Source organism: Mobula birostris, chromosome 32 (genome assembly GCF_030028105.1).
Source record: "Mobula birostris isolate sMobBir1 chromosome 32, sMobBir1.hap1, whole genome shotgun sequence".
Lineage (NCBI taxonomy): Eukaryota > Metazoa > Chordata > Chondrichthyes > Myliobatiformes > Myliobatidae > Mobula > Mobula birostris.
Window position 1 is genome coordinate 27,933,811 of NC_092401.1, and position 24,578 is coordinate 27,958,388.

At 42.6% G+C, this 24,578-nt stretch overlaps 1 protein-coding gene across 2 annotated transcripts in view; it reads right to left on the reverse strand.

The window, feature by feature from the left end:
• Nucleotides 1-24,578, reverse strand: part of znf653 (zinc finger protein 653) — a 57,783-nt gene that overhangs the window by 22,697 nt on the left and 10,508 nt on the right. For both annotated transcript variants that reach the window (XM_072248304.1, XM_072248305.1), the window contains exons 3-5: nt 23,218-24,126; nt 18,799-18,883; nt 7,672-7,783 (exon numbers count right to left, since the gene is read on the reverse strand). In XM_072248304.1, coding sequence (XP_072104405.1) covers nt 7,672-7,783; nt 18,799-18,883; nt 23,218-24,126 — 1,106 coding nt within the window. The remainder of the gene's footprint in view (nt 1-7,671; nt 7,784-18,798; nt 18,884-23,217; nt 24,127-24,578) is intronic.

Genomic DNA, 24,578 nt, shown 5'->3' on the forward strand with positions numbered 1-24,578 from the left:
TTAATATCAGAACTATTACATTGAAATTGCCTATTTATTCAACAATCATGCCTCACATAACCATTTACATTCAAAGAGTTTTATGGTGGCTTTGTCATAAACAAATTAACAGGCTAACCATCTATTTTTAGTAACGATCTCCTATATGGATTATTGCCCTTGTGCTTGTCTATAACAAGGTATGGCACTTCAGTACAAGGTTCTGTATTCAATATGCTTTGGCATGTGCCATACCAAGCTTTTCCTTTTTAAAATCATAAAAAAAAAAGATAAATGGCAAGCGTAAACACAAGAAATTCTGCAGATGCCAGAAATCCAGAGTAACGCACACAAAATGCTGCAGCAATTCAGCAGTTAAGGCAGCATCTATGGAAAGAAATGATCAGTCGATATTTCAGGCTGAGATCGCTCATTAGGGCTCAAAGTCCTGACGAAGTGTTTCGGCCTGAAAGGTTGGCTAGAAACATAGAAAACCTACAGCACAATACTGGCCCTTTGGTCCACAATGCTGTGCCGAACATTTACTTACTTTAGAAATTACCTAGGGTTACCCACAGCCCTCTATTTTTCTAAGCTCTATGTACCTATCCAGGAGTATCTTAAAAGACCCTATTGTACCCGCCTCCACCACCGTTGCTGGCAGCCCATTCCACGCACTCACCGCTCTCTGTGTAAAAAACTTACCGCTGACATCTCCTCTGTACCTGCTTCCAAGTACCTTAAAACTGTGCCCTCTCGTGTTAGGCATTTCAGCCCTGGGAAAAGGCCTCTGACTATCCACATGATCAAGGCCTCTCATTATCTTGTACACCTCTATCAGGTCACCTCTCGTCCTCCGCGCTCCAAAGAGAAAAGGCCGAGTTCACTCAACCTCTTCTCATAAGGCATGCTCCCCAATCCAGGCAACATCCTTGTAAATCTCCTTCTCACCCTTTCTATAGTTTCCACATCCTTCTTGTAGTGAAGTGACCAGAACTGAGCACAGCACTCCAAGTGGGGTCTGACCAGGGTCCTATATAACTGTAACATTAACTCTCGGCTCTTAAATTCAATCCCACAGTTGATGAAGGCTAATGCACTGTATGCCTTCTTAATCACAGAGTCAATCTGCACAGCAGCTTTGAGTGTCCTATGGACTTAGACCCCAAGATCACTCTGATCCTCCACACTACCAAGAGTCTTATCATTAATATTATATTCTGCCATCATATGACCTACCAAAATGAACCACCTCACACTTATCTGGGTTGAACTCCATCTGCCACTTCTCAGCCCAGTTTTGCATTCTAACGATGTCCCGCTGTAACCTCTGAAAGCCCTCCACACTATTCACAACAACCCCAACCTTTGTGCCATCAGCAAATTTATGAACCCATCCCCCACTTCCTCGTCCAGGTCATTCATAAAAATCATGAAGAGAAGGGGTCCCAGAACAGATCCCTGAGGCGCACCACTGGTCACCGACCTCCATGCAGAATATGACCTGTCTACAACCACTCTTTGCCTTCTGTGGGCAAGCCAGTTCTGGATCCACAAAGCGAGGTCCCTTTGGATTCCATGCCTCCTTACTTTCTCAATAAGCCTTGCATGGGGTACCTTATCAAATGCCTTGCTGAAATCCATATACACTACATCTACTGCTCTACCTTCAACAATGTGTTTAGTCACATCCTCAAACAATTCAATCAGGCTCGTAAGGACACAACCTGCCTTTGACAAAGCCATGCTGACTATTCCTAATCGTATCACGCCTCTCCAAATGTTCATAAGTCCAGCCTCTCAGGATCTTATCCATCAACTTACCAACCACTGAAGTAAGACTCACTAGTCTATAATTTCCTGGGCTATCTCTACTCCCTTTCTTGAATAAGGGAACAACATCTGCAACCTTCCAATCCTCCGGAACCTCTCCCATCCTCATTGATGATGCAAAGATCATTGCCAGAGGCTCAGCAATCTCCTCCCTCGCCTCCAACAGTAGCCTGGGATACATCTCATCCAGTCCCGGAGACTTGATGCTTTTCAAAAGCTCCAGCACATCGTCTTTCTTAATGTCTATAAGCTCAAGCTTTTCAATCCACTGTAAGGCGTCCCTACAATTGCCAAGATCCTTTTCCGTAGTGAATATTGAAGCGAAGTATTTCTGCTATCTCCTCCGGTTCCATACACACTTGATTGGTCCTTTTCTATCACATCTTATCCTCTTGTCCTTCACATACTTGTAGAATGCCTTGGCGTTTTCCTTAATCCTGCTCGCCAAGGCCTTCTCGTGGCCTCTTCTGGCTCTCCTAATTTCATTCTTAAGCTCCTTCCTGCCAGCCTTATAATCTTCTAGATCTCTATCACTACCTAGTTTTTTAAACCCTTTGTAAACTTTTCTTTTCTTCTTGACTAGATTTTCAACAGCCTTTGTACACCACAGTTCCTGTACCCTACCATCCTTTCCCTGTATCATTGGAACATACCTATGCAGAATGCCATGCAAATATCCCCTGAACATTTGCCACATTTCTGCCGTGCATATCCCTAGAACATCTGTTCCTAATTTATGCTTCCAAGTTCCTGCCTGAGAGCTTCATATTTTCCCTTACTCCAATTAAATGCTTTCCTAACTTGCCTGTGGCAAGTTGGCTAACTTGCTTGCGGCGCATGTGGAAGGGCATTCAGGACATCACCAACTACAGGACAACATCACCTGACTGTGCGGGTGATGCCTCCCTCCCAGATGCGCTGAACAACTTCTATACTCGTTTTGAGGCAGAAAATGATGTGGCGGCGAGGATGACCACCCCTCCTCCAAACGACCAGGTGCTGTGTCTTACCGTGGCCGATGTGAGGAGAACCCTGTGCAGGGTCAACCCACAGAAGGCTGCTGGATCAGACAATATTCCTGGCAGAGTGCTTAGAGGATGTGCAGACCAGCTAGCAGATATTCTCACTGACATCTTCAACATCTCCCTGAGCAGCGCCATCGTTCCTACATGCTTCAGGGCCGCCACCATCGTCCCCGTGCCAAAGAAGTCTTAAGTGTCCTGCCTCAACGACTACCATGTGAGTTGCACTCACATCCACCATCATGAAGTGTTTCGAGAGGCTCGTCATGAGACACATCAAGACCCTGCTGCCCCCCTCACTGGACCCCCTGCAGTTCGCGTACTGTCCCAACCGTTCAACACACACCAGTGCCATCACGCTCCACCTGGCCAAAAAAGACACGTACATTCGAATGCTGTTCATAGATTTCAGTTCAGCATTCAACACAATCATTCCTCAAAAACTGATTGGAAAGCTGAGCCTACTGGACCTGAACATCTCCCTCTGCAACTGGATCCTAGACTTCCTGACTGGGAGACCTCAGTCAGTCCGGATTAGAAACAGCATCTCCAACACCATCACACTGAGCACGGGGGACCCCCAGGGCTGTGTGCTCAGTCCACTGCTGTTCACTCTGCTGACCCATGACTGTGCTGCAACACACAGCTCGAACCACATCATCAAGTTCGCCGATGACACAACCGTGGTGGGTCTCATCAGCAAGAATGATGAGTCAGCATACAGAGAGGAGTTGCAGCGGCTAACAGACTGGTGCAGAGCCAACAACCTGTCTCTGAATGTGAACTAAACAAAAGAGATGGTTGTTGACTTCAGGAGGACACGGAACGACTACTCTCCGCTGAACATCGATGACTCCTCCGTAGAGATCGTTAAGAGCAACAAATTTCTTGACGTTCACCTGGCGGAGAATCTCACCTGGTCCCTCAACACCAGCTCCATAGCAAAGAAAGCCCAGCAGCATCTCTACTTTCTGCGAAGGCTGAGAAAAGTCCATCTCCCACCCCCCCATCCTCACCACATCCTACAGAGGTTGTATTGAGAGCATCCTGAGCAGCTGCATCACTACCTGGTTTGGAAATTGCACCATCTCGGATCGCAAGACCCTGCAGTGGACAGTGAGGTCAGCTGAGAAGATCATCCGGGTGTCTCTTCCCGCCATTACAGACATTTACACCACAGGCTGCATCCACAAAGCAAACAGCATTATGAAGGACTCCTCGCACCCTTCATACAAATTCTTCTCCCTCCTGCCATCTGGCAAAAGGCACCGAAGAATTCAGGCCATCACGACCAGACTATGTAACAGTTTCCTCCCCCAAGCCATCAGACTCCTCAATACCCAGTGCCTGGACCGACACCAACCTACTGCCCTCTACTGTGCCTATTGTCTTGTTTATTATTTATTGTAATGCCTGCGCTGTTTTGTGCACTTTATGTAGTCCTGGGTAGGTCTGTAGTCTTGTGTAGTTTTTGTGTTGTTTTACGTAGTTCAGTGTAGTTTTTGTACTGTTTCATGTAGCACCATGGTCCTGAAAAAACATTGTCTCGTTTTTACTGGGTACTGTACCGGCAGTTATGGTCAAAATGACAATAAAAAGTGACTTGACTTGACTGTTCCTATCGCTCTCCAATGCTATGGTAAAGGAGACAGAATTGTGATCACTATCTCCAAAATGCTCTCCCACTGAGAGATCTGACACCTGACCAGGTTCATTTCTCAATACCAGATCAAATACAGCCTCTCCTCTTGTAGGCTTATCTACATATTGTCTGGAAACCTTCCTGAACACACCTAACAAACTCCACCCATCTAAATCCCTTGTTCTAGGGAGATGCCAATCAATATTTGGGAAATTAAAATCTCCCTCCACGAGAACCCTATTATTATTACACTTTTCCAGAATCTGTCTCCCTATCAGCTTCCTGAAGTCCCTGTTACTATTGGGTGGCCTATAAAAAACATCCAGTAGAGTTACTGACCCTTCCTGTTTCTAACTCCGACCCACAGAGACTCGGTAGACAATCCCTCCATGTCTTCCTCCTTTTCTGCAGCCCTGACACTGTCTCTGATCAGCAGTGCCATGGCCCACCTCTTTTGCCCCCCTCCCTGTCCTTTCTGAAACATCTAAAGCCTGGCACTCTAAATAACCACTCCTGCTCCTGAGCCATCCAAGTCTCTGTAATGGGCACAACATCATAGCTCCAAGTACTGATCCATGCTCTTAAGCTCATCCATTTTGTTCATGATGCTTCTTTCATTAAAATAGACACGTCTCAAACCATTGGTCTGAGCGTATCCCTTCTCTATCACCTGCCTATCCTCCCTCTCGCACTGTCTCCAAGCTTTCTCTATCTGTCAGCCAACACCCCTTTCCTCCGTCTCTTCAGTACGGTTCCCACCCCCCAGCAATTCTAGTTTAAACTCTCCCCAGTAGCCTTAGCAAACCTCCCTGCCAGGATATTGGTCCCCCTTGGATTCAAGTGCAACCCATCTTTTTTGAACAGGTCACACCCACTCCAAAAGAGGTCCCAATGATCCAGAAATCTGAATCCTTACCCCCTGCACCAATCGCTCAGCCACACATTTATCTTCCACCTCACTCTATTCCATACTCACTGTCCCGTGGCACAGGCAGTAATCCTGAGATTATTACCTTCCTGGTCCTGCTTCTCAACTTCCTTCCTAACTCCCTATAGTCTGTTTTCAGGACTTCCTCTCTTTTCTTACCTATGTCGTTGATACCAATATGTACCACGACGTTTGGCTGTTCACCTTCTACCCTCAGGATATTGTGGACGTGATCAGAAACATCCCGGACTCTGGCACCTGGGAGGCAAACTACCATCCGTGTTTCTTTCCTGCGTCCAGAGAATCACCTGTCTGACCCAACTATAGAGTCTCCTATTACTGCTGCCTTCTTCCTTTCCATACCCTTCTGAGCCATAGGGCCAGACTGTTTACTCCTTTCTACAGATGCTGCCTAACATTGTAATGGATAGCATGCAGCTCTGGGTTAGTTATAATCAAATTTACATTTTCCACATAGGAAGACAGAACATAGATCAGAGCAGTACAGCACAGGCCCTTTGGCCCACAATGTGCTGACCCTTTAACCTACCCAAAAGCAATCTAAATAGATCATAGAACATTGTGATTGTCAATCCAGCTGTTCCAGTCCTTTGTGAATGACCAGTAGATCCTGCAGGAATGGTGATCTCACAGAAGGGAAGAGAAGTCACGAGGAGAATAGAAAAGATTTGCTGTATGTTTCACATGTACATTGAAACATACAGTGAAATGAGTTGTTTGCATCAAATCAAGTCAACAAGGATGTGTTGGGGGCAGCCTGCAACTGGCGCCATGCTTCCAGCGCCAACAGAGCATGCCCACAACTTACTAACCCTAACATGTACGTCTGTGGAATGTGGGAGGAAACTGAAGCACCTGAAAGAAACCCATGCAGTCATGGGGAGAATGTACAAACTCCTTACAGACAGCAGAGGAAAATGAACACCACCAGTGTCTGCAGGTGCTGTAGCAGCATTACGCTAAATGCTGTTACCTTGCCGTCCTAAAAAAGATTAGCGTTATTTGTCATATGTCTAACCCGAACTCATACATCTTTGGAATGTGGGAGAAAACTGGAGCACCCGGAGGAAACCCATGCAGTCACGGGGTGAACGCAGGAACTCCTTACAGACAATATTGTGAATTGAAGCTTGATTTTACAGCTGGCTCTGCAGAGCGATACATTAACTAACCGCCATGCTCCCATGCCACTCACGCATTGAAAGGCTGCTATAAAATTACTCTTACAAACAGCGTCAGCAAGGTAAATTCTGTTTTAACAATCAACAAGCAAAGAAAGACATGAATTTATTTATTAATAACATTGTAAATTAAAAATACTTAGCTTGAGTAAGCTACTTGGAACATTTGTGGACACAAAAATGCTGTTCTTGCAGGAATGCAGTCTATTCTAATTCAATAGCTTTGTTCAAATTAAGATAACTTGAGTTGTTTTGATCATCTTGTTTCCATTTTGTTGCATATTTAAAATGCTGAATTTCAATTCTAATGATTTTTTTTTAAAGTAAACACATAGAAAATGCAGGAGGAACTCAGCAGGGCATGACTCTTCAGCAGTCCCGAAAGTTCGATTGTTTATTCCTATCCACAGATGCTGCCTGACCTGCTGAGTTCTTCCAGCATTTTGTGTGTGTGTTGTTTTGAATTTCCAGCATCCGCAGAATCTCTTGTGCTTTTAAATAAAAGCCAGTTAATCAGTTGACCACATTCCCAATTTCCATGCATGAAAAGTAGAGGTAAAGTTATCAGATCTTATACATGGACATTAGCTTTTCAGTATTGTCATACTGCACACAAATCAAATGGAACTATACAAATTTATCAATACTGAAAGAATTGTTATCAATATTGCACCTTGCCAGGTTATCTCTAACAACAAGGTTGCCTTGCCCGCCTCTTGCAAATAGGATAGTAGGAATTCATTCAAAATGCTGGAGGAACTCAGCAGGCCAGGCAGCATCTATGGAAAAGAATAAACAATCAACATTTTGGGCCAAGAACCTTCAGCAGGACCTGCTGAAGGGTCTCAGTCCGAAACGTCAACTGTTCAGTCTCTTTCATAAATGCTGCCTGGCCTGCTGAGGTCCTCCATTATTTTGTGTATGTTGCTTGGATTTCCAGCATCTTCAGATTTCCTCTTGTTAGTAGGAATTCATGGTGTTTTTCTTTCCCTTCTCAAGTTACTAACAAACTTATGATTCTGCAATCTTTCAAACAAGTTTGAACTATAGCAGGTGGGTACTTGCCTGGAAGCTATTTAATGTGATGTAGACCTGGTTGCATCCTTCATGCGGACAATGAAACAGCTGAAACATTCCATCAGCATCAATAACGTGACCCCGTTTTTTCCTCTTTGGTCTGAAAGAGGATGCAGAGATTAGATTGTGTCTATTTACACCATAAGATATAGGAGGAGAAATAGACCATTTGGCCCATCGAGTGTCCTCTGCCATTTCATCATGGCCGGTCCATTGTTCCTCTCAACTCCAGTCTCCTGCCTTCTTCCCTATCCCTTCATGCTCTGATCAATCAAGAATCTACCAACCTCTGCCTTAAATATACATAAAGACTTGGCCTCCACAGCTGTCTATGGCAAAGAATTCCACACATTCTCTATTCTCTGGCCAAAAAAATTTCTCCTCATCTCTATTCTATAAGGATGCCCTTCTATTCTGAGGCTGTGTTCGCTGGTCTTAAGACTCCCCCATCATCCTCTCCACATCCACACTTTCAATGCCTTTCACCATTCAATACTTTTCAATCAAGTCACCACTCATTCTTCTGAATTCTACTGAATGCAGGCACACATCCATCAAATGCTCTTCATATGACAAGCCATTCAATACTGGAATCATTTTTGTGAACCTCTTTTGAACCCTCTCCAGTTTCAGCACATCTTTTCTAGATAAGGGACCCAAAACTGCTCATAATACTCAAAGTGAGACCTCACTAGTGCTTTATAAAGTTTCAACATTACATTCTTGCTTTTATATTCGAGTCCTCTTGAAATGAATGCTAACATCACATGTTCCTTCTTCATCACAGACTCAATCTGTAAATTAACTATTCGGGAATCTTGCACAAGAACTCCCACGTTCCTTCACGCCTCAGTTTTTTATATTTTCTCTCCAGTTAGAAAATAGTTAACCCTTTCATTTATTCTACTGAAATGCATGACCATATATTTACCAACATTGTATTCCATCTGCCATTTCTTTGCCCATTCTCCTCATCTAAGTCCTTCTACAGCCTACTCCTCAAAACTATCTGCCCCTCCACCTGTCTTCAAGCCTTGCAACAAACCATCAATTCCATCATCAAACTCATTAACATCTAACATAAAAAGAATTGGTACCAACACAGACCCCTGTGGAACACAACCAGTCACTGAAGGGAAATCAGAAAAGGCTCCCTTTATTCCCATTCTTTACCGCCTGCCAATTGGCCACTGCTTTATCCATGCTAGAATCTTTCCATGGGCTCATAGCTTATTAAGCAGCTTCATGTTTGGCACCTTGTCAAAGTCTTTCTGAAAATCCAAGTACACAACGTCAACTGATTCTCCTTCATCTATACTGCTTGCTATTTCTTCAAAGGCTTCCAATAGATTTGTCAGTCAAGATTTTCCCTTGAGGAAACCATACTGACTATGGCCCATTTTACCATGTGCCTCCAAATATTCTGAGACCCCATCCTTAATAATCGACTCCAACATCTTCCCAACCACTGAAGTCTGACTAACTGGTTAACAGTTTCCTTTCTTCTGCCTCTCTCCCTTCTTGCAGAGCGGAATGACACTTGAAATTTTCCAGTCTTCTAGAACCATCCTAGAATCTAGTGATCCTTGAAAGATTATTACCAATGTCTCCACAATATCTTCAGCCATGTCCTTCAGAGCCCTGGGGTACACACCATCTGGTCCAGGTAACTTATATACCTTCAGACCTTTCAGTTTTCCAAGAACCTTCTCTCTACTTATGATAACTTCACACACTTCATGCACCCTGTTATCTGGAACTTCCACCATACTGCTAGTGTCTTGCACAGTGAAGACTGATGTAAAATACGTATTCAGTTCATCCGTCATTTTGTTGTCCCCCATTACTACCTCTCCAGCAGTCCGATATCCACTCTCGTTTCTCTTTTATACTTTACATATTTGAAGAAACTTTTGATATCCTCTTTAATATTATTGGCTAGCTTACTTTTGTACTTCATCTTTACCTTCTTAATGGCTTTTTTAGTTGCCTTCTGTGGGTTTTAAAAGCTTCCCAATCCTCTAACTTCTCACAAATTTTTGCTCTATTATATGCCCTTTCTTTGGTTTTTATGTTGGCTTTGAATTCTCGTGAGCCACAGCTGTGTCATCTTTCCTTTAGATAATACTTCTGCTTTGGGATGTACATATCCTGTGCCTTCTGAATTGCTTCCAGAAGTTTCAGTCATTGCTTCTTTGCCATCATCCCTGTCAGTGCTCTTTTCCAGTCAATTCTGGCAAACTCCCTCCTTCATGCCTTTGTAATTCCCTTTACTCCTCTGTAATACTGATACATCTGACCTTAGCTTCTCATTCTGAAATTTCAGGGTGAATTCAAGCATATTAAGATCACTTTTCTCACAGGGGTTCTGTTACCTTAAGCTCTCGAAATAATTCTGTTTCACTGCACAACATCCAATCCAGAATAGCTAATCCCCTAACAGGCTGAACCACTAGCTGCTCTAAAAAAACCATCACGTAGGCATTCTGTAATTTCCCCTCCTGGAATCCAGCACCCACCTGCTTTTCCCAATCTGCCAGCATACTGAAATCCCCCATGACGATTGTAACATTGCCCTTTTGGCATGCATTTTCTATCTTCTGTTGTAATTTGTAAGACACATCCTTACTACTGTTTGGGGCACTGCATCCAACTCCCATCAGGGTCTCTTTGCCCTTGCAGTTCCTTAGCTCTATCCACAATGATTCAACACCATCCGACCCCTATGTCACCTCTTTCTAATGATTTGAAATCATTTTTTACCAATAGAGCAATTCCTCAATAGGAGAATCTATATAATAAGTTACCTGCTAACAACTTATTGGTTTGTCATATTCAAATTTGCTGACGACCACCTCTGTTGTAGGCCGAATTGAAGATGGTGATGAATCAGCATATAGGAGGGAGATTAAAACTCTGGCTGAGTGGTGCCACAACAACAACCTCTTACTCAATGTCAGCAAGCTCAAGGAGCTGATTATAGACTTCCGAAGGAAGAAACCAGGGATCCATGAGCCAGTCCTCATCAGACAATCAGAGGTGGAGAGGGTCAGCAACTTTAAATTCCTTAAGTGTTATTATTTCAGAGGATCAGCACGTAAGTGCAGTTACGAAGACATCATGGTAGCATCACTACTTTCTTAGGAGTTTGCGAAGATTTGGCATGACATCTAAAACTTTGACGAACTTCTACAGGTACGTAGTGGAGGATATATTGACTGGTTGCATCACAGCCTGCTACAGAAACACCATTGCTATTGAAGGGAAAATCCATGAAAAAGTAGTGGATATGGCCTAGTCCATCACAGGTAAACCCTCCCCACCACTGAACGACGCATCCATGTGAAACACTGTCGCAGGGAAGCAGCATCCATCAGCAGGAAGCCCCATCTCCCAGGACAAGCTCTCTTCTCACTGTTGCCATCAGGAAGAAGGTACAGGAGCCTCGGAACTCACATCACCAGGTTCAGGAACGGTTACTACCCTTCAACCATCAGGCTCTTGAACCAAAGGGGATAACTTCACTCGCACCATCATTGAAATATTCCCACAACCTATGGACTCTTCATCTCATGTCCTCAATATTTATTGTGTATTTACATATTATTATTATTATTCTTTCTTTCTTTTTGTATTTGCAGTTTGTTGTCTTTTGCACACTGGTTGAGTGCCCAAGTTGGTGCAGTTTTTCACTGATTCCGTTATGGTTATTATTCTATGGATTTATTGAGTATATCCACAAGACAGTGAATTTCAAGGTTTTACATGGTGACATATATGTACTTTGATAATAAGTTTACTTTGAACTTTGGTTATTGGGACATGTACAAAGGTTACAGTGACCACCTTAGCTAGAAAGAACAAAAATTCACGGAAGCTATGCTGATCTTAAAGAGTCATAATCATGGAGTCACACAGCCCAACTTGTCTATGTCAACCAAGATGCCAAACGATGCTAGTCCCACTTGTTTGTGTTTGACTCATATCCCTCTAAATGTTTCATAAGGTCATAAGACAAGGGTGCAGAATTAGGCCATTTGGCCCATCGAGTCTGCTCCACCATTCGATCATGGCTGATTTATTTTCTCTCTCAACCTCATTCTCCCGCCTTCTCCCTAAAACCTTTGCCGCCCTTACTAATCACAGACCTATCAACCTCCACTAGCTATTCATATACCTGCCCAAGTTAAGTTGGACATTAGCATGGTGCTTCAATTAACTTTAATAAAGACACTCATTTTTACCTGTCATTGGTATCTTCAGTTGAGACATGCATACAAATCAAGGAAGAACAACACAAGAGTATTTGGAAACAATACACCTTGCGGACAAAATATTTATAAATGTCTGGCCACAAGACCCAGAGATCAACCAACCTTATATGCAAATGAAGTGTACAATATGGAGATTACACCAAAGGGAAACAGGTCCAGAAATGCAAGATAGCCATTAATAAGTCAAAGAGGGAAATATTTTTAAAAGTTAGAATCTGTTATCACATAGAATGGCAGCAAAGAAAATATTTAACCAGGAGTGAATGAAATACAAAGGAGGAAGTAAAAGAAGGAAAGGTCCTGAGGTAACAGGGAGGAGGTGGTTCATGTGAAGAATAAATATCTGTTTCTCCGCTGTAAATGCTTTATCACCTCATTCGAAAATATGGTTCCTCCTGCAACTGCAAGTTTCTACCACTGGATGGAGCAAAAGTTACAGCTGCCCATCCCCAAGTAAAAGCAAATATCCTTAACAATCAAAGTTTAAAGTTCAAAGTAAATGTATTATCAAAATATGTATATGTCACCATATACTACTCTGAAATTCATTTTTTGCAGGCATTCACTGTAGAATAATCACAATAGAATCAATGAAAAACCACACACTAAGACCGATGAGCATTCAATGTGCAAAAGACAAAAACAGATGATAATAATGATGATAGATAAATAAATTAGTAAATAAATAATACTGAGAACATGAGTTGTAGAGCCCATGAATGTGAGTCCAATGTTATTTCTAAAGAGTAAACATCAGCACTTTGTAAGGGCACAGTCGAGCAATGGCCAGACTCCACCAAGCACACTTGCTCAGTTTACCGTGTATTAACTCATTGTAAGCATCATGTGAACCAACAAGATATTCCCTCCAGCACTGGTTATGTGAGGCTTGCAGTAAGTAGTGCTCAATGCATCATTCTTTATTACTTTCAACTTACCCAGCTATTCTGAACACCTGTCCTGTTCCCTGTTGATACTGTCCATAGGGGTTATGCAACTAAGTGTTAGATAGTACTCACCTGCTTTGTCCTGACCAAGAATGGAGAAGCCTATAAAAAGTGGTGGATATATCTCAGTCCATTACAGGAAAAGCCATCCCCACCGAGTTCATCTACAAGCAGCACTGTCGCAAGAAAGCAGCATCCATCAAGGACCCCCGCCATCCAGACTGTGCTCTCTTCTTGCCATTGCCATCAGGAAGGAGGTACAGGAGCCTTGGGTCCCACACCACCAGGTTGTTTGTCAGTCTTTGTTTGTGTGTAATTTTTCATTGTATTGTATTGTATTAGAAAAGGGCAGTGTTATGATAGTCATGGGGGATTTCAATATGCAGATAGATTTGGAAAATCAATTTGGTGTTAGACCCCAAGACAAAATTTGTAGAATGCTTACGAAACGGTTTATTCGAATAGCTTGTGGTTGGCACCATTAGGAGAAAGGCTATTCTGAACTTGGGTGTTGCACAATGAATCAGAGTTGATTGGGGAGCTTAAGGCAAAGGAACGTTTGGGATGCAGTGATCATAATATGATAGAATTCACCCTGCAATTTGAGAAGGAGAAGCTAAAGTCAGATGTATAAGTATTACAGTGGAGAAAAGGGAACTATGGAAGTATGAGAGAGGAGCTGGCCAAAGTTTATTGGAAGGGGACACTAGCAGGGATGACAGCAGAAAAGCAATGGTGAGAGCTTCTGGGAGCAATTCAGAAGATGCAGGATAGATACATCCCAAAAGAAAAAGTCATATTCTGAAGGCAGTATGGCACAACTGTGGCTGACAAGGGAAGTCAAAGACAACATAAAAGCAAACAGATATTGGACCTCTGGAAAATTATGCTGGAGAAGTAGTAATGGGAGACATGGAAATGACGAATTAACTGAATAAGTATCTCGCATCAGATCTTCACTGAGGAAGGCACTAAATGCCAGAAGTTTGAGAGTGTCAGGGGGCAGAGGTGAGTATAGTTGCTATTATATGGGATAAGGTGCTTAGGAAGCTGAAAGGTCTGAAAGTAGGTAAGTCACACGAACCATATAAAACCTACAGCACAATACAGGCCCTTCGGACCACAAAGCTGTGCTGAACATGTCCTTACGTTAGAAGTTACCTAGGGTTACCCATAGCCCTCTATTTTTCTAAGCTCCATGTACCTACCTCGGAGTCTTAAAAGACCCTATCATATCCGCCTCCACCATCGTCGCCGACAGCCCATTCCATGCACTCACCACTCTCTGCGTAAAAAACTTACCACTTACAATCTCCTCTGTACCTATTTCTAAGCACCTTAAAACTGTGCCCTCTCGTGCTAGCCATCTCAGCCCTGAGAAAAAGTCTCTGACTACCCACACGATCAATGCCTTTCATCATCTTGTACACCTCTGTCAGGTCACCTCTCATCCTCTGTCACTCCAAGGAGAAAAGGCCGAGTTCACTCAACCAATGGACTACATGCCAGGGTTCTGAAAGAGGTGGCTGAAGAGATTCTGGAGGGAGGGCATTAGTAATGATCTGTTAACAGATCCTGGTATGGTTCTGATGGACTGGAAGATTGCAAATGTCACTCCAATCTTCAAGAAGGGAGGGAGGCAGAAGAAAATAAATTACAGGTCAATAAGGCTGACTTCGGTGGTTGGGAAGATGGTGGAGTCCATTGTTAAGAATGAGGTCTCGGGGTACTGAGGCACATGATAAAATAGGCATGCTAACATGCTTTCTTTAAAGAGAAATCTTTGAGGAAATAACAAGCAGAACAGACAAAGGAGAATCAGTGGATGTTGTATACTTGGGTTTTCAGAAGGCCTTTGGCAAGGTGCAGAACATGAGGCTGCTTAACAAGAACAGGAAATTTCCTAGCATGGATAGAGGATTGGCCAAGTGGCATGAGGCGAAGAGTGGAAATAAACAGAGCCTTTTCTGGTTGGCTGACAGTACCGAGTGATGTTCCACAAGGGTCAGTGTTGGGACCACTTCTTTTTACTTCATATATCAACAATTTGGATTAAAGCATTGATGGCTTTGTGGCCAAATTTGCAGGAGATTCAAATATAAGTGGAGGGGCAGGTAGTGTTGAGGAAGCAGGGAGGCTGCAGAAGGACTTAGACAGATTAGGAGAATGGGCAAAAAAGTAGCAGAGGGGAATACAGTGTCAGGAAGTGTATGGTCGTGCAGTTTGGTAGAAAGAATAAAAGTGTCGTCTATTTTCTAAATGGGGAGAAGATTTAAAAATCTGAGGTGCAAAAGGATTTGGGAGTCCCTGTGCAGAATTCCCTAAAGGTTAACTTACAGGTTGAGTCAGTGCTGAGGAAGGCTAATGGAATGTTAACGTTCATTTCAAGAGGACTAGAATATAAAAGTAAGGATGCAATGCTGAGGCCTCACAAGGCACTGGTGAGGCCTGGCATGAAGTATTGTGAACAGTTTTGGGCCCCTTATCTAAAAACGGATGTGCTGGCATTGGAGTGGGTTCAGAGGAAGTTCACAAGAATGACTGTGGCAATGAAAGGGTTATCGTATGAGGAATTTAGCAGAACGAGGGGGGATCGCATTGAAACTTAGCGAATGCTGAAAACGCTAGAGAGAGTGGATGTGAAGAGGATATTTCTTGTAGTGTGGGAGTCTCAGACCAGAGGGTACAGCCTCAGAATAGAGAGACATATATTTAGTTGAGATGGGGAAGAATTTCTCCAGCAGAGGTTGGTGAATCTGTGGAATTCATTGCCACTGGGTGTATTTAAGGCAGAAGTTGATAGGTTCTCAATTAGTCTGGGTGTGAAAGTTATGGAGAGAAAGCAGGAAAATGAGGTTGAGAGGAAAAATGGATCAGTCTTGATGAAACAACATAATGGGTTAAATGGCCTAATTCTGTTCCCGTCTTACAGTCTATCTCTTTGCTCTATAGCGAATGCTTTCAAGGAAGTAATTCTCAGGGTATTATATGGTACCATATATGTACTCTGATAATAAATATGCTTTGAACTTTGACTTCTAATCCACCATCACAAGCTCGATTCCATTTTAAACTTGCTTGGGAGTTTAAAATCCCAAAGCAGAGGGTTAATCTACTTCTCAACACCACCTCACATTTCCCAAAGCTGTAAAGAAACACTACTGAAACATCTTCACCCAAAACATCAACTGTCCAATTGGCTCCACAAATGTTCCTCGACCTGCTTAATTTCTCCAGCGCTTTTTGTCTGTCTTAAAATAGGCAACCTTAGAATGTGTGTGGTGCATAATTATAAAACTAAAAGAACAGCACCCTACATATTTACCACTGCCCACTCATAATAACAGAGGAAATCAAAAGTCAGCAATTCATTCTTTCTTACCTCTGTAGGCTACTGGGAGCTTTCATACTTTGGAAATGAACAATATGAGGGCAAGTTTTAAGGTGTTTGGAGGAAAGTACTGTGGGGGGGGTAGATTTCAGAGCTAGTTTTTTTTTAAACACAATGAGCAGTTGGTCCACTGAATGCGCTGCAGTGGTGGTGGTCGAGGCAGATACATTAGGGACATTTAAGAGATTCCTAGATAAGTGCATGGATGAAAGAAAGATGGAAGGGCTAGTGTAGGTTAAAATGTCGGCACAACATTGTTGACCGAATGGTCTGTGCTATTCTAACACAGCAAAATTTCCTGCAGTTAATTGATCTCCTACTATGAGCAAATGGAAAAATCACAGTGCACCAGGTTTTACTGGAAAAAACCCTAAAACAATTTTGCTATGAAAATACATGACGTTAAAACTAAGTATGTTACTAATGAAGGTGATGGGTTTGAGTCTGATTATCCATCAAATTGTTAAAAGTCTTTCAGCTTTTGACCACCACTTCCAAGCTGAAACCTGAAATCTATAGCCAGCTGCTGGGTGTGTGTTTTCAAAAGCAAGACTTTAAGTCTGATTTGGACAATGATCACTGAGTGAAACATAGCCTGACTAAACTAAGCTGAACTTCACACACACAGTAATCATTTTCATACCCATCCCAAGAGCAATCCTATTCTAGATAAGACAATAAGACTTAGGAGAGAATTAGGCCATTTAGCCCCATGAATCTGTTCCAAAACGGCTCATTTATTATCCGTCTCAACTCCATTCTCCTGTTTTCTCCCCGTAACCTTTGACACCCTATCATCCTCTGCTTTAAACATATTCAATGACACACCTGCCTGTGGCAATGAATTCCACAGATTGAATAACCTCTGGCTAAAGAAATTCCTCCTCATCTGTTCTAAAGGGACATCCTTCTATTCTGAGGTTATGCCCTGATGTTTCAATGAAATCTTTCCATGAATAATCTGCTAGAGAAACTCACGAGTTGAACAGCATCTTTTGGGGGAGGGGGGAGGGAATTGATAATGTTTCAGGTCAAAAGTCTGCATCAGGTTTGACACTAGAGAGGGGAGACGGCCAGTATAGAGGAGAAGGGGAGTGGTGAGAAAAGCATTCGGAAATGACTGGTGGACTGAGAAGGGGTGTATGATGACAGGCAAGTGGTGCCAGAGCAGGGCGGTGAACAGGGCATCTATATTTGGGACCTTCCTCGGCAAAGTATACTGTAGTCAACCACACAGCTATTGTGAAAGATTGATGGAAGCATCATTCAGTTCCATTATCTTGACACCATGGTTAAGGAAGTTCACCAGCACCTCTACTTCCTCAGGAGGCCAAAGAAATTCAGCATGTCCCTTTGATCCTTGCCAATTTGTATCAATGCACCACAGAAGGCATCCTATCCAGAGGTATTACAGCTCAGTACGGTACCTGCTCTGCTCGGGTCCAAAGAGAGCACAAAACTAAAATCAGCTTTCCTCCAAGGGTTCTCCCCATGGTCTTATCATCAAAGATTATAGAGGGAAGGCAAGAAAATGGGGTCGGGAGGGATTAATAAATCAGCCATGATGGAATGACAAAGCAGACCTGATAGGCCAAATGGCCTAATTCTACTCCTGTCCTATGTACTCAGCCTACACTTCGGTATTAGAATCAAGTTAGTATCACTGTTTCATATGATATGAAATTTGTTTTTTGTGACAGTACAGAGCAAAAAAATAACATTACTACAAATAACGTTATTCAAGTAAATAATTAAATAAAGAAAAATGTCTTAGCATTAAAATAAACCAAAAGTGCAAAGAAAAATTAATAATGAAGTAGTATTCATGAGGTCATGGACTGTTCAGAGCGGAAGAAGCTGCTCCTGAACAGTTAAATGTGTGTCTTCACAAGAAAAGGGCGTGCCCCGTGTGGTGATGGTACTTAATGATGAATGCTGTCTTCTTGAGGCATTTTTTCTTGAAGTTGGGGAGGGTTGTGTCCATGATGGAGCTGGCCAAGTCCACAACCCTCTGCAAGCTCTTACAATTCAATGCCCTGTTACGATTAAGAAAGACTCTTGACCTCACAATCTACCTCTTTGTGGTCTTGTATTTTGTTGTCTGCCTGCACTGCACTTTCTCTGTAACCATAACACTTTATTCTATACTCTATTATTACTGCTTTTTCCTTGTAGTACCTCAATGCACTGATGCGATGAAATGATCTGTATGGATGGAATGCTTTTCACTGTACTTTGGTAATCAACCAATTTACTTCATTTCAAAATCTATGCTTGGAATCTTTCTCAACATAGTGTAGTCACTGCACAGCTATTGTGAAAGATTGCCCATATTGTTCCGTGTTCTTTTTGCCTTCTATATGAATAATTATCATTTCTATCTGTTTTGCCTAATCAGTTAAGGTACATATAAAATGGGAGCTTCAAAAAGATACAAAGTACAAAGATGAGTGGAAAAATGAAACCGAAAGCCTAATCACAGAAGCTTTAGCTCAGCACTCACTTATGTGGCACGTCCTGTGCATTTTCACCTGGTTGATCTGAAGGCAATCCAGAGCCATCAACGACAGTTCTCTCTCCTATCACATCTGCAGGAGCAAAGAACAAAATTGCTGTAATTGTGTGACAGACAGAATTCAATCTTAAGTTCATTGTCATTCAACCACTTGCATGCACACCACCAAAACAATAGTCCTCCAAACTGAGGTGCACAACACAGTACATATAACTCACACACAACTCAAAGTACGTAATATTATCATATACAAATTAACAATTAATATATTCCAAAAGGTTGACACTTAGCGTAACGTGCATTGCAACTCAAGTAAAAAGCTAAACAGTATAATACTCCTGGGGCTTCATATGCAATGTCCTGAGTGGTCTCAGGAACTGGGGGAAGAAACTGTTTCCCATCCTAACAGTCCTTGTCCAAAGCTGTGGACCCTCCTGCCTGGTGGTAGGGGTCAAAGAGATTATGTGGCAGATGGGAGAGATCCATGACAATGCTGAATACAAGCTTGCTGAAGAACTGTTCAAAACTAGATATTGCAATAAATAGCACTAATACCTGATCAGATTTGTAAAGATGCACTTCCTGCTGGTCCAACCCCATGAATCAAGCTGTTAAATTGAAATTTAATTAACTAATTCAGAATACTGCTATTACATCTTTAACAAAGCTTCTTTTAATTAATTGTAATCTCATAAGCACAAACACTCCACCTGCTATTGTTGTCCTTGAAGGATTATATTCATAGTTTTGCTTTTACATTAATCAACAAACTGCCAACATAGTTGCTTGCACCGCAAGCATTTTTTTTGAAAGATAACAGACACCCTAGAATCTAATTAACTTGTGATAATAAATCAATCCTTCATTTAAAAATTATTAAAAGATTAGCGCTATTGGTCACATGTACAACAAATATCAAAACGTACAGCGAAATGTATCTTTTCTGCATCAACAACCAACAGTCCAAAGACTGTGTTGGGGCAACGCACAAGTGTTGCCACGCTTCCAGTGCCAATATAGCATGCCCACAATTTACTAATCCTGACTCATGTGACTTTGGGATGTAGGAGGAAACCGGAGCATCTGGAGGAGATACATGCGGTAACAGGGAGAACGTACATAATCGTTACAGACAGCAGCAGGAATCAAACCCCGTTCGGTGATTGCTACTACTACAAAACAAATTCATTATCCGCTATGCTATTGAGCCGCCCCTGCATTTGTATCTACGTGGAAGAGAAGGGTGATAATAATGGTAGGTTCTGTCAAAAAATTCAGGTTGCAGAAACATTTTGTTTGAGTTGGGATGTGCTCAATTTCAAACACTGCACAACTCAAGCCTTTTAAGATGAGCTAACTAAAGGTCACACAATTTCACTCTTTCATTTGGGGAAACATTCAAAAACTACATCACTGCGTTGGCTGAAGTGTATGCTGAGATTGTGTGCAAATATCTATTATTATTCACCTTAAAACTGTAATTTGTACTGTAATTTGTCTTGGTAGCCTCCAACTTGACAATATCAATTTCTCCAATTTGCAGTGATTTCTACTCCTCATCCTTCATTTTTATTCTATTACCCATTCTGGCTCTCCATTCTTACACCTTCCATTCTCCTCCCTCAGGATTCCTCCCCTGCCTTCCCTTTCTCCCATGTTCCACTCCACTCTCCTGTCTCATCAGATTCCTCCTCCTTTAGCTCCTTACCTCTTCTAGCCCTCCTCTCCCAGCACCCCTCACCCTTCTCCACCCACCTTTCTCAAAACCTGGTCTCACCTATCATCTACCAACTTGTATTCTGCCCCGCTCCCCACCTTCTTATTCAGGCAGGAGGTGCAGAAGCTTGAAGTCCTGGACCACAAGGTTCAGGAACAACTGCTTCCCTTCAACCACTGGTTCCTGAACCTACTGGCAAAACTCTAATCACCACAGTTTAGCAACACTATGAGCACTTTACACAAAAATTGACTTCTTTTGTTCTAACTGTATTTTCTTGTAAACATTGAATATAATTTTTAATTTATATTTTTCTTGTGAATGCTGGCTATATAATGTTACGTGCCTGTGATGCTACTGTACCTATGGAAAGACGTACTTCTACAGATGACAAAAATTTCAGTGTTGCTTCACTCCCAGATGAGCTCAACGCCTTTCATGTTTGCTTTGAAAGGGAAAATAATAAACAGCTATGAGGATCCGTGCAGCATCCGGTGACCCTGTGATCTCTGCCCTCAAGGCTGACATCAAAACGTCTTTCTAGAGAGTGAACCCTCACAATGCCACAGGCCCAAATGGTGTACCTGACAGGGCTCTGAAAACTTGCGCAAGCCAACGAAGTGTGTTCAAGAACATTTTCAAACTCTCCCTGCTACAGACGGAAGTTCCCACTGGCTTCTAAAGGTCAACAATCATACCAGTGCTCAAGACAGCAAGGTGAGCTGCCTTAGCAACTATCGTCCAGTAGCACTCACATCTATGAAGTGCTTTGGGAGGTTGGTTATGGCTTAAGTCAACTCCCGCAAGGTTCTGGACCCACTGCAATTTGCCTGTTGCCACAATAGGTCTACTGCAAGCATGATCTCAATTGCTCACCATGCAACATTGCATCACCTGGAGAATACAAATACCTACGTCAGGATGCTATTTATAGACAATAGCTCAGCATTCTACATCGTTACTCCCACAGTCATGACTGAAAAGCAAGAGAACTGGGCCTCTGTACTTTCTTCTGCAACTGGATCCTCAGTTTCCTAACCAGAAGACCAGAATCTGTGCGGATTGAAAATGTCTCCACCTCACTGAAAATCAACACTGAAGCACCACAGCGATATGTGCTTAGCCCACTGCTCTATTCTCTCTATACCCATGACCAGCAGGCTACGCATAGTTCAAATGCCATCTATAAATTTGCTGATGATACAACCATTGTTGGCAGAATCTCAGGTGGTGATAAGAGCGCAGTCAGAAGCAAGATACAACAGCTAATTGAATGGTGTCATAGCAACAACCTTGCAATGTTAGTAGGACTAAAGAGCTGATTGTAGAATTCAGAAAGGGTAGAATGAGGGAACACAAACTAATCCTCAAAGGGGGATCAAAAATGGAGAGAGTAAGCAATTTCAGGTTCCTGGTTGTAATATCTCTGAAGACCTAATCTGTTTGCAATATACTGATGCAGCTATAAAGAAGGCAAGACAACAGCGCTATTTCATTAGGAGTCTGAGGAGACTTGGCTTGTCATCTTAAACATTCGAAAAGTTCTACAGAAATAGGTGGAGAACATTCTTACTGGTTACATCACTGTCTGGTATGGGGGTGGGGCTACTGCGCAGGATCGAAGCAAGTTGCAGAATGTAGAATTAGTCTGCTGCAACATGGGTACTAGCCTCCGTAATATCCAAGACACCTTCAAGGAACAGTGCCTCAGATAGGCGGCGTCTGTCATTAAGGACCCCCTGCACTCAGGCCATGCCCTCTTCTCATTGTTACCATCAGGAAGGACGTACAGAAGGCCGAAAGCACACACTCAGCAATTCAGGAACAGCTTCTTCCCCTCTGCCATCTGATTTCTAAATGGACATTGCACACTACCCCACACTTTTTTATTTCTGTTTTTGCACTATTTATTCAACTACACACACTTTTTTTTAAACTGCAATGTACAGTTTTTATTGTGAATTGCAATGTACTGCTGTCACATTATAAGTTTTACGAACATATGCTGGTGATATTAAACCTGATTCTGAAAATCAACTAAATTCACTTCACTATTCAAATATCAGCCAAAAAGTGTTTCCAAGTGCAAGCAAAACTCTTAACATTATTCAATGTTTTGAGACACATTGACCTGATACATACTTATGAAGACAGCTTATTAAAAATAAATTGCATTAAGAAGACAATGAGAAATTGACATGAAACCACCTATTTCAAATAAAGGCTTGTCAATAAAGAGGATTGCATTAGCAATTCCTGCAACATGCAGAAAAAGCGAAAATATGAAATAACAATAGAATAAAAAAACAGAATGAGTAAAGCATAAACACAAGAGATTCTGCAGATGTTGGAAATTCAGAGTAACGCATACAAAATGCTGTAGGAACTCAGCAGGTCAGGCAGCATCTATGGATGGGAATAAACAAGTGATGTTTTGGGCCAGGACCTTTCATCAGGACTGGAAAGGAAGGGGGAAGAATCCAGAATCGGGAGGAGGGGAAGGTGTACAAGCTAGAAGATAAAACCAGGTGTTAGGGAAGATGGGTGGGGAAGGAGAGGGTTGATGAAGTAAGAAGCAGGGAAGGAATAGGTGGAAAAGGTAAAGGCTGAATGAGAAGAAACCTGATAGGACAGTGGGCCATAGGAGAAAGGGAAGGAGAAGCGGCACCAGAGGTAAAATGCAGTGATACCTGGATGCTCATTCCACTCAGTGGTTTCATTCTGTTCCTCAATGGTGTAGCATTCCCCCACGGGATTTACGTACGTCAACTGTTCTGAGAAAGTGCAAGTCATTTCCTCATATTCAGTGGGATTTACTCGTGCAGTGTCCAAGGGCACTTGCCCTAATTCTTCTGTAATACTGGTGATTTCTGAACTCTGTACTGTAGAAATCTGCACAGTTACAGGGCAGTTAGCAGCTAAGGAGTACAATGGATCCTTCTCAACTGTCTGTACAATGGTATTGAGGGTAGGCAGCTCTACTGGTAATGCATGGTGGTTGCCTTCAGTCTTGGAGTTCTTGCAAGGTGACTGAGCTCGACATGGAGATGCTGGCTCATGAGCTATGGTCCTGTCTTGATCCTTATTCTTCTCTTCCTCTTTCGAAAGTTTAACTGAAGTCAAAGCTTGTGCCTTGCCATTGACTTTGTTCCCACCCTCATAATTAGTGTTACTAGCATCAACGTCAATGAGTTTCACATTGAAATATTCCTTAAACTTGTGATCCGAATCTAACTCATCACAGGTTGATGTGTCCGATTCGCACTTCATGTACAATTCATTCGACTGCCCAGGTTTCCTTTGGATAGCATCCCCTTTGGCCTTGTTCTCTTGATTCTCTGCAGGACATTGCTGTCCATTTGGGTTTTCCTTGGAGCCAGTGGTAGCCACGTTGCCCTTTGCAATGGAATGACAGATGTTCTGGATGGGCTCCATATGCTGCAGATACTGGTGTCCCGCTTCGCATTGCCACACCACGGCGACTGAGCAGTCACAGACCTGTTGTAGTTCATAGAGCAGAGGCTCCTGCTTGCATGTCTGCTTATGGTGTTCGTACCACACAACTAGAGTCTTCAACGAGGAAATGGCTTGTTTCCTTACTGTGGGCAAAACAGAGAAGTCAAGTTAACATAGTTAAACTTCCCACAAGATGGCCCAATACGTTGACTGTTTATTCCTCTCCATAGATGCTGCCTGACCTGCTGAGTTCTTCCAACATTTCATGTGTGTTGCTGTGAGCAGGTCTGTCAGGTGTGACTCTCAGATTTTGGCAGTGGCTTAGGGTTATGGTGACTAAGGAGCTTCCTGAAAGGGAGAGGGTGGGGCAGTGAGGAAATTGACCACCTGGAAAGTAATATTCGATAGGTTTCAATGAGATCCCCCTTCCCATTCTTCTAAGTTCCAGTGAGTACAGGCCCAAAGTTGCCAAATGCTCCTATGTTAACTCCTTCATTCCTGTAATCTTCCTCATGAACCTCCTCTGGACTCTCTCCAATAACACATCCCTTCTGAGATATTGAGCCCAAAACTGTAGGCAATACTCCAAGAGTAG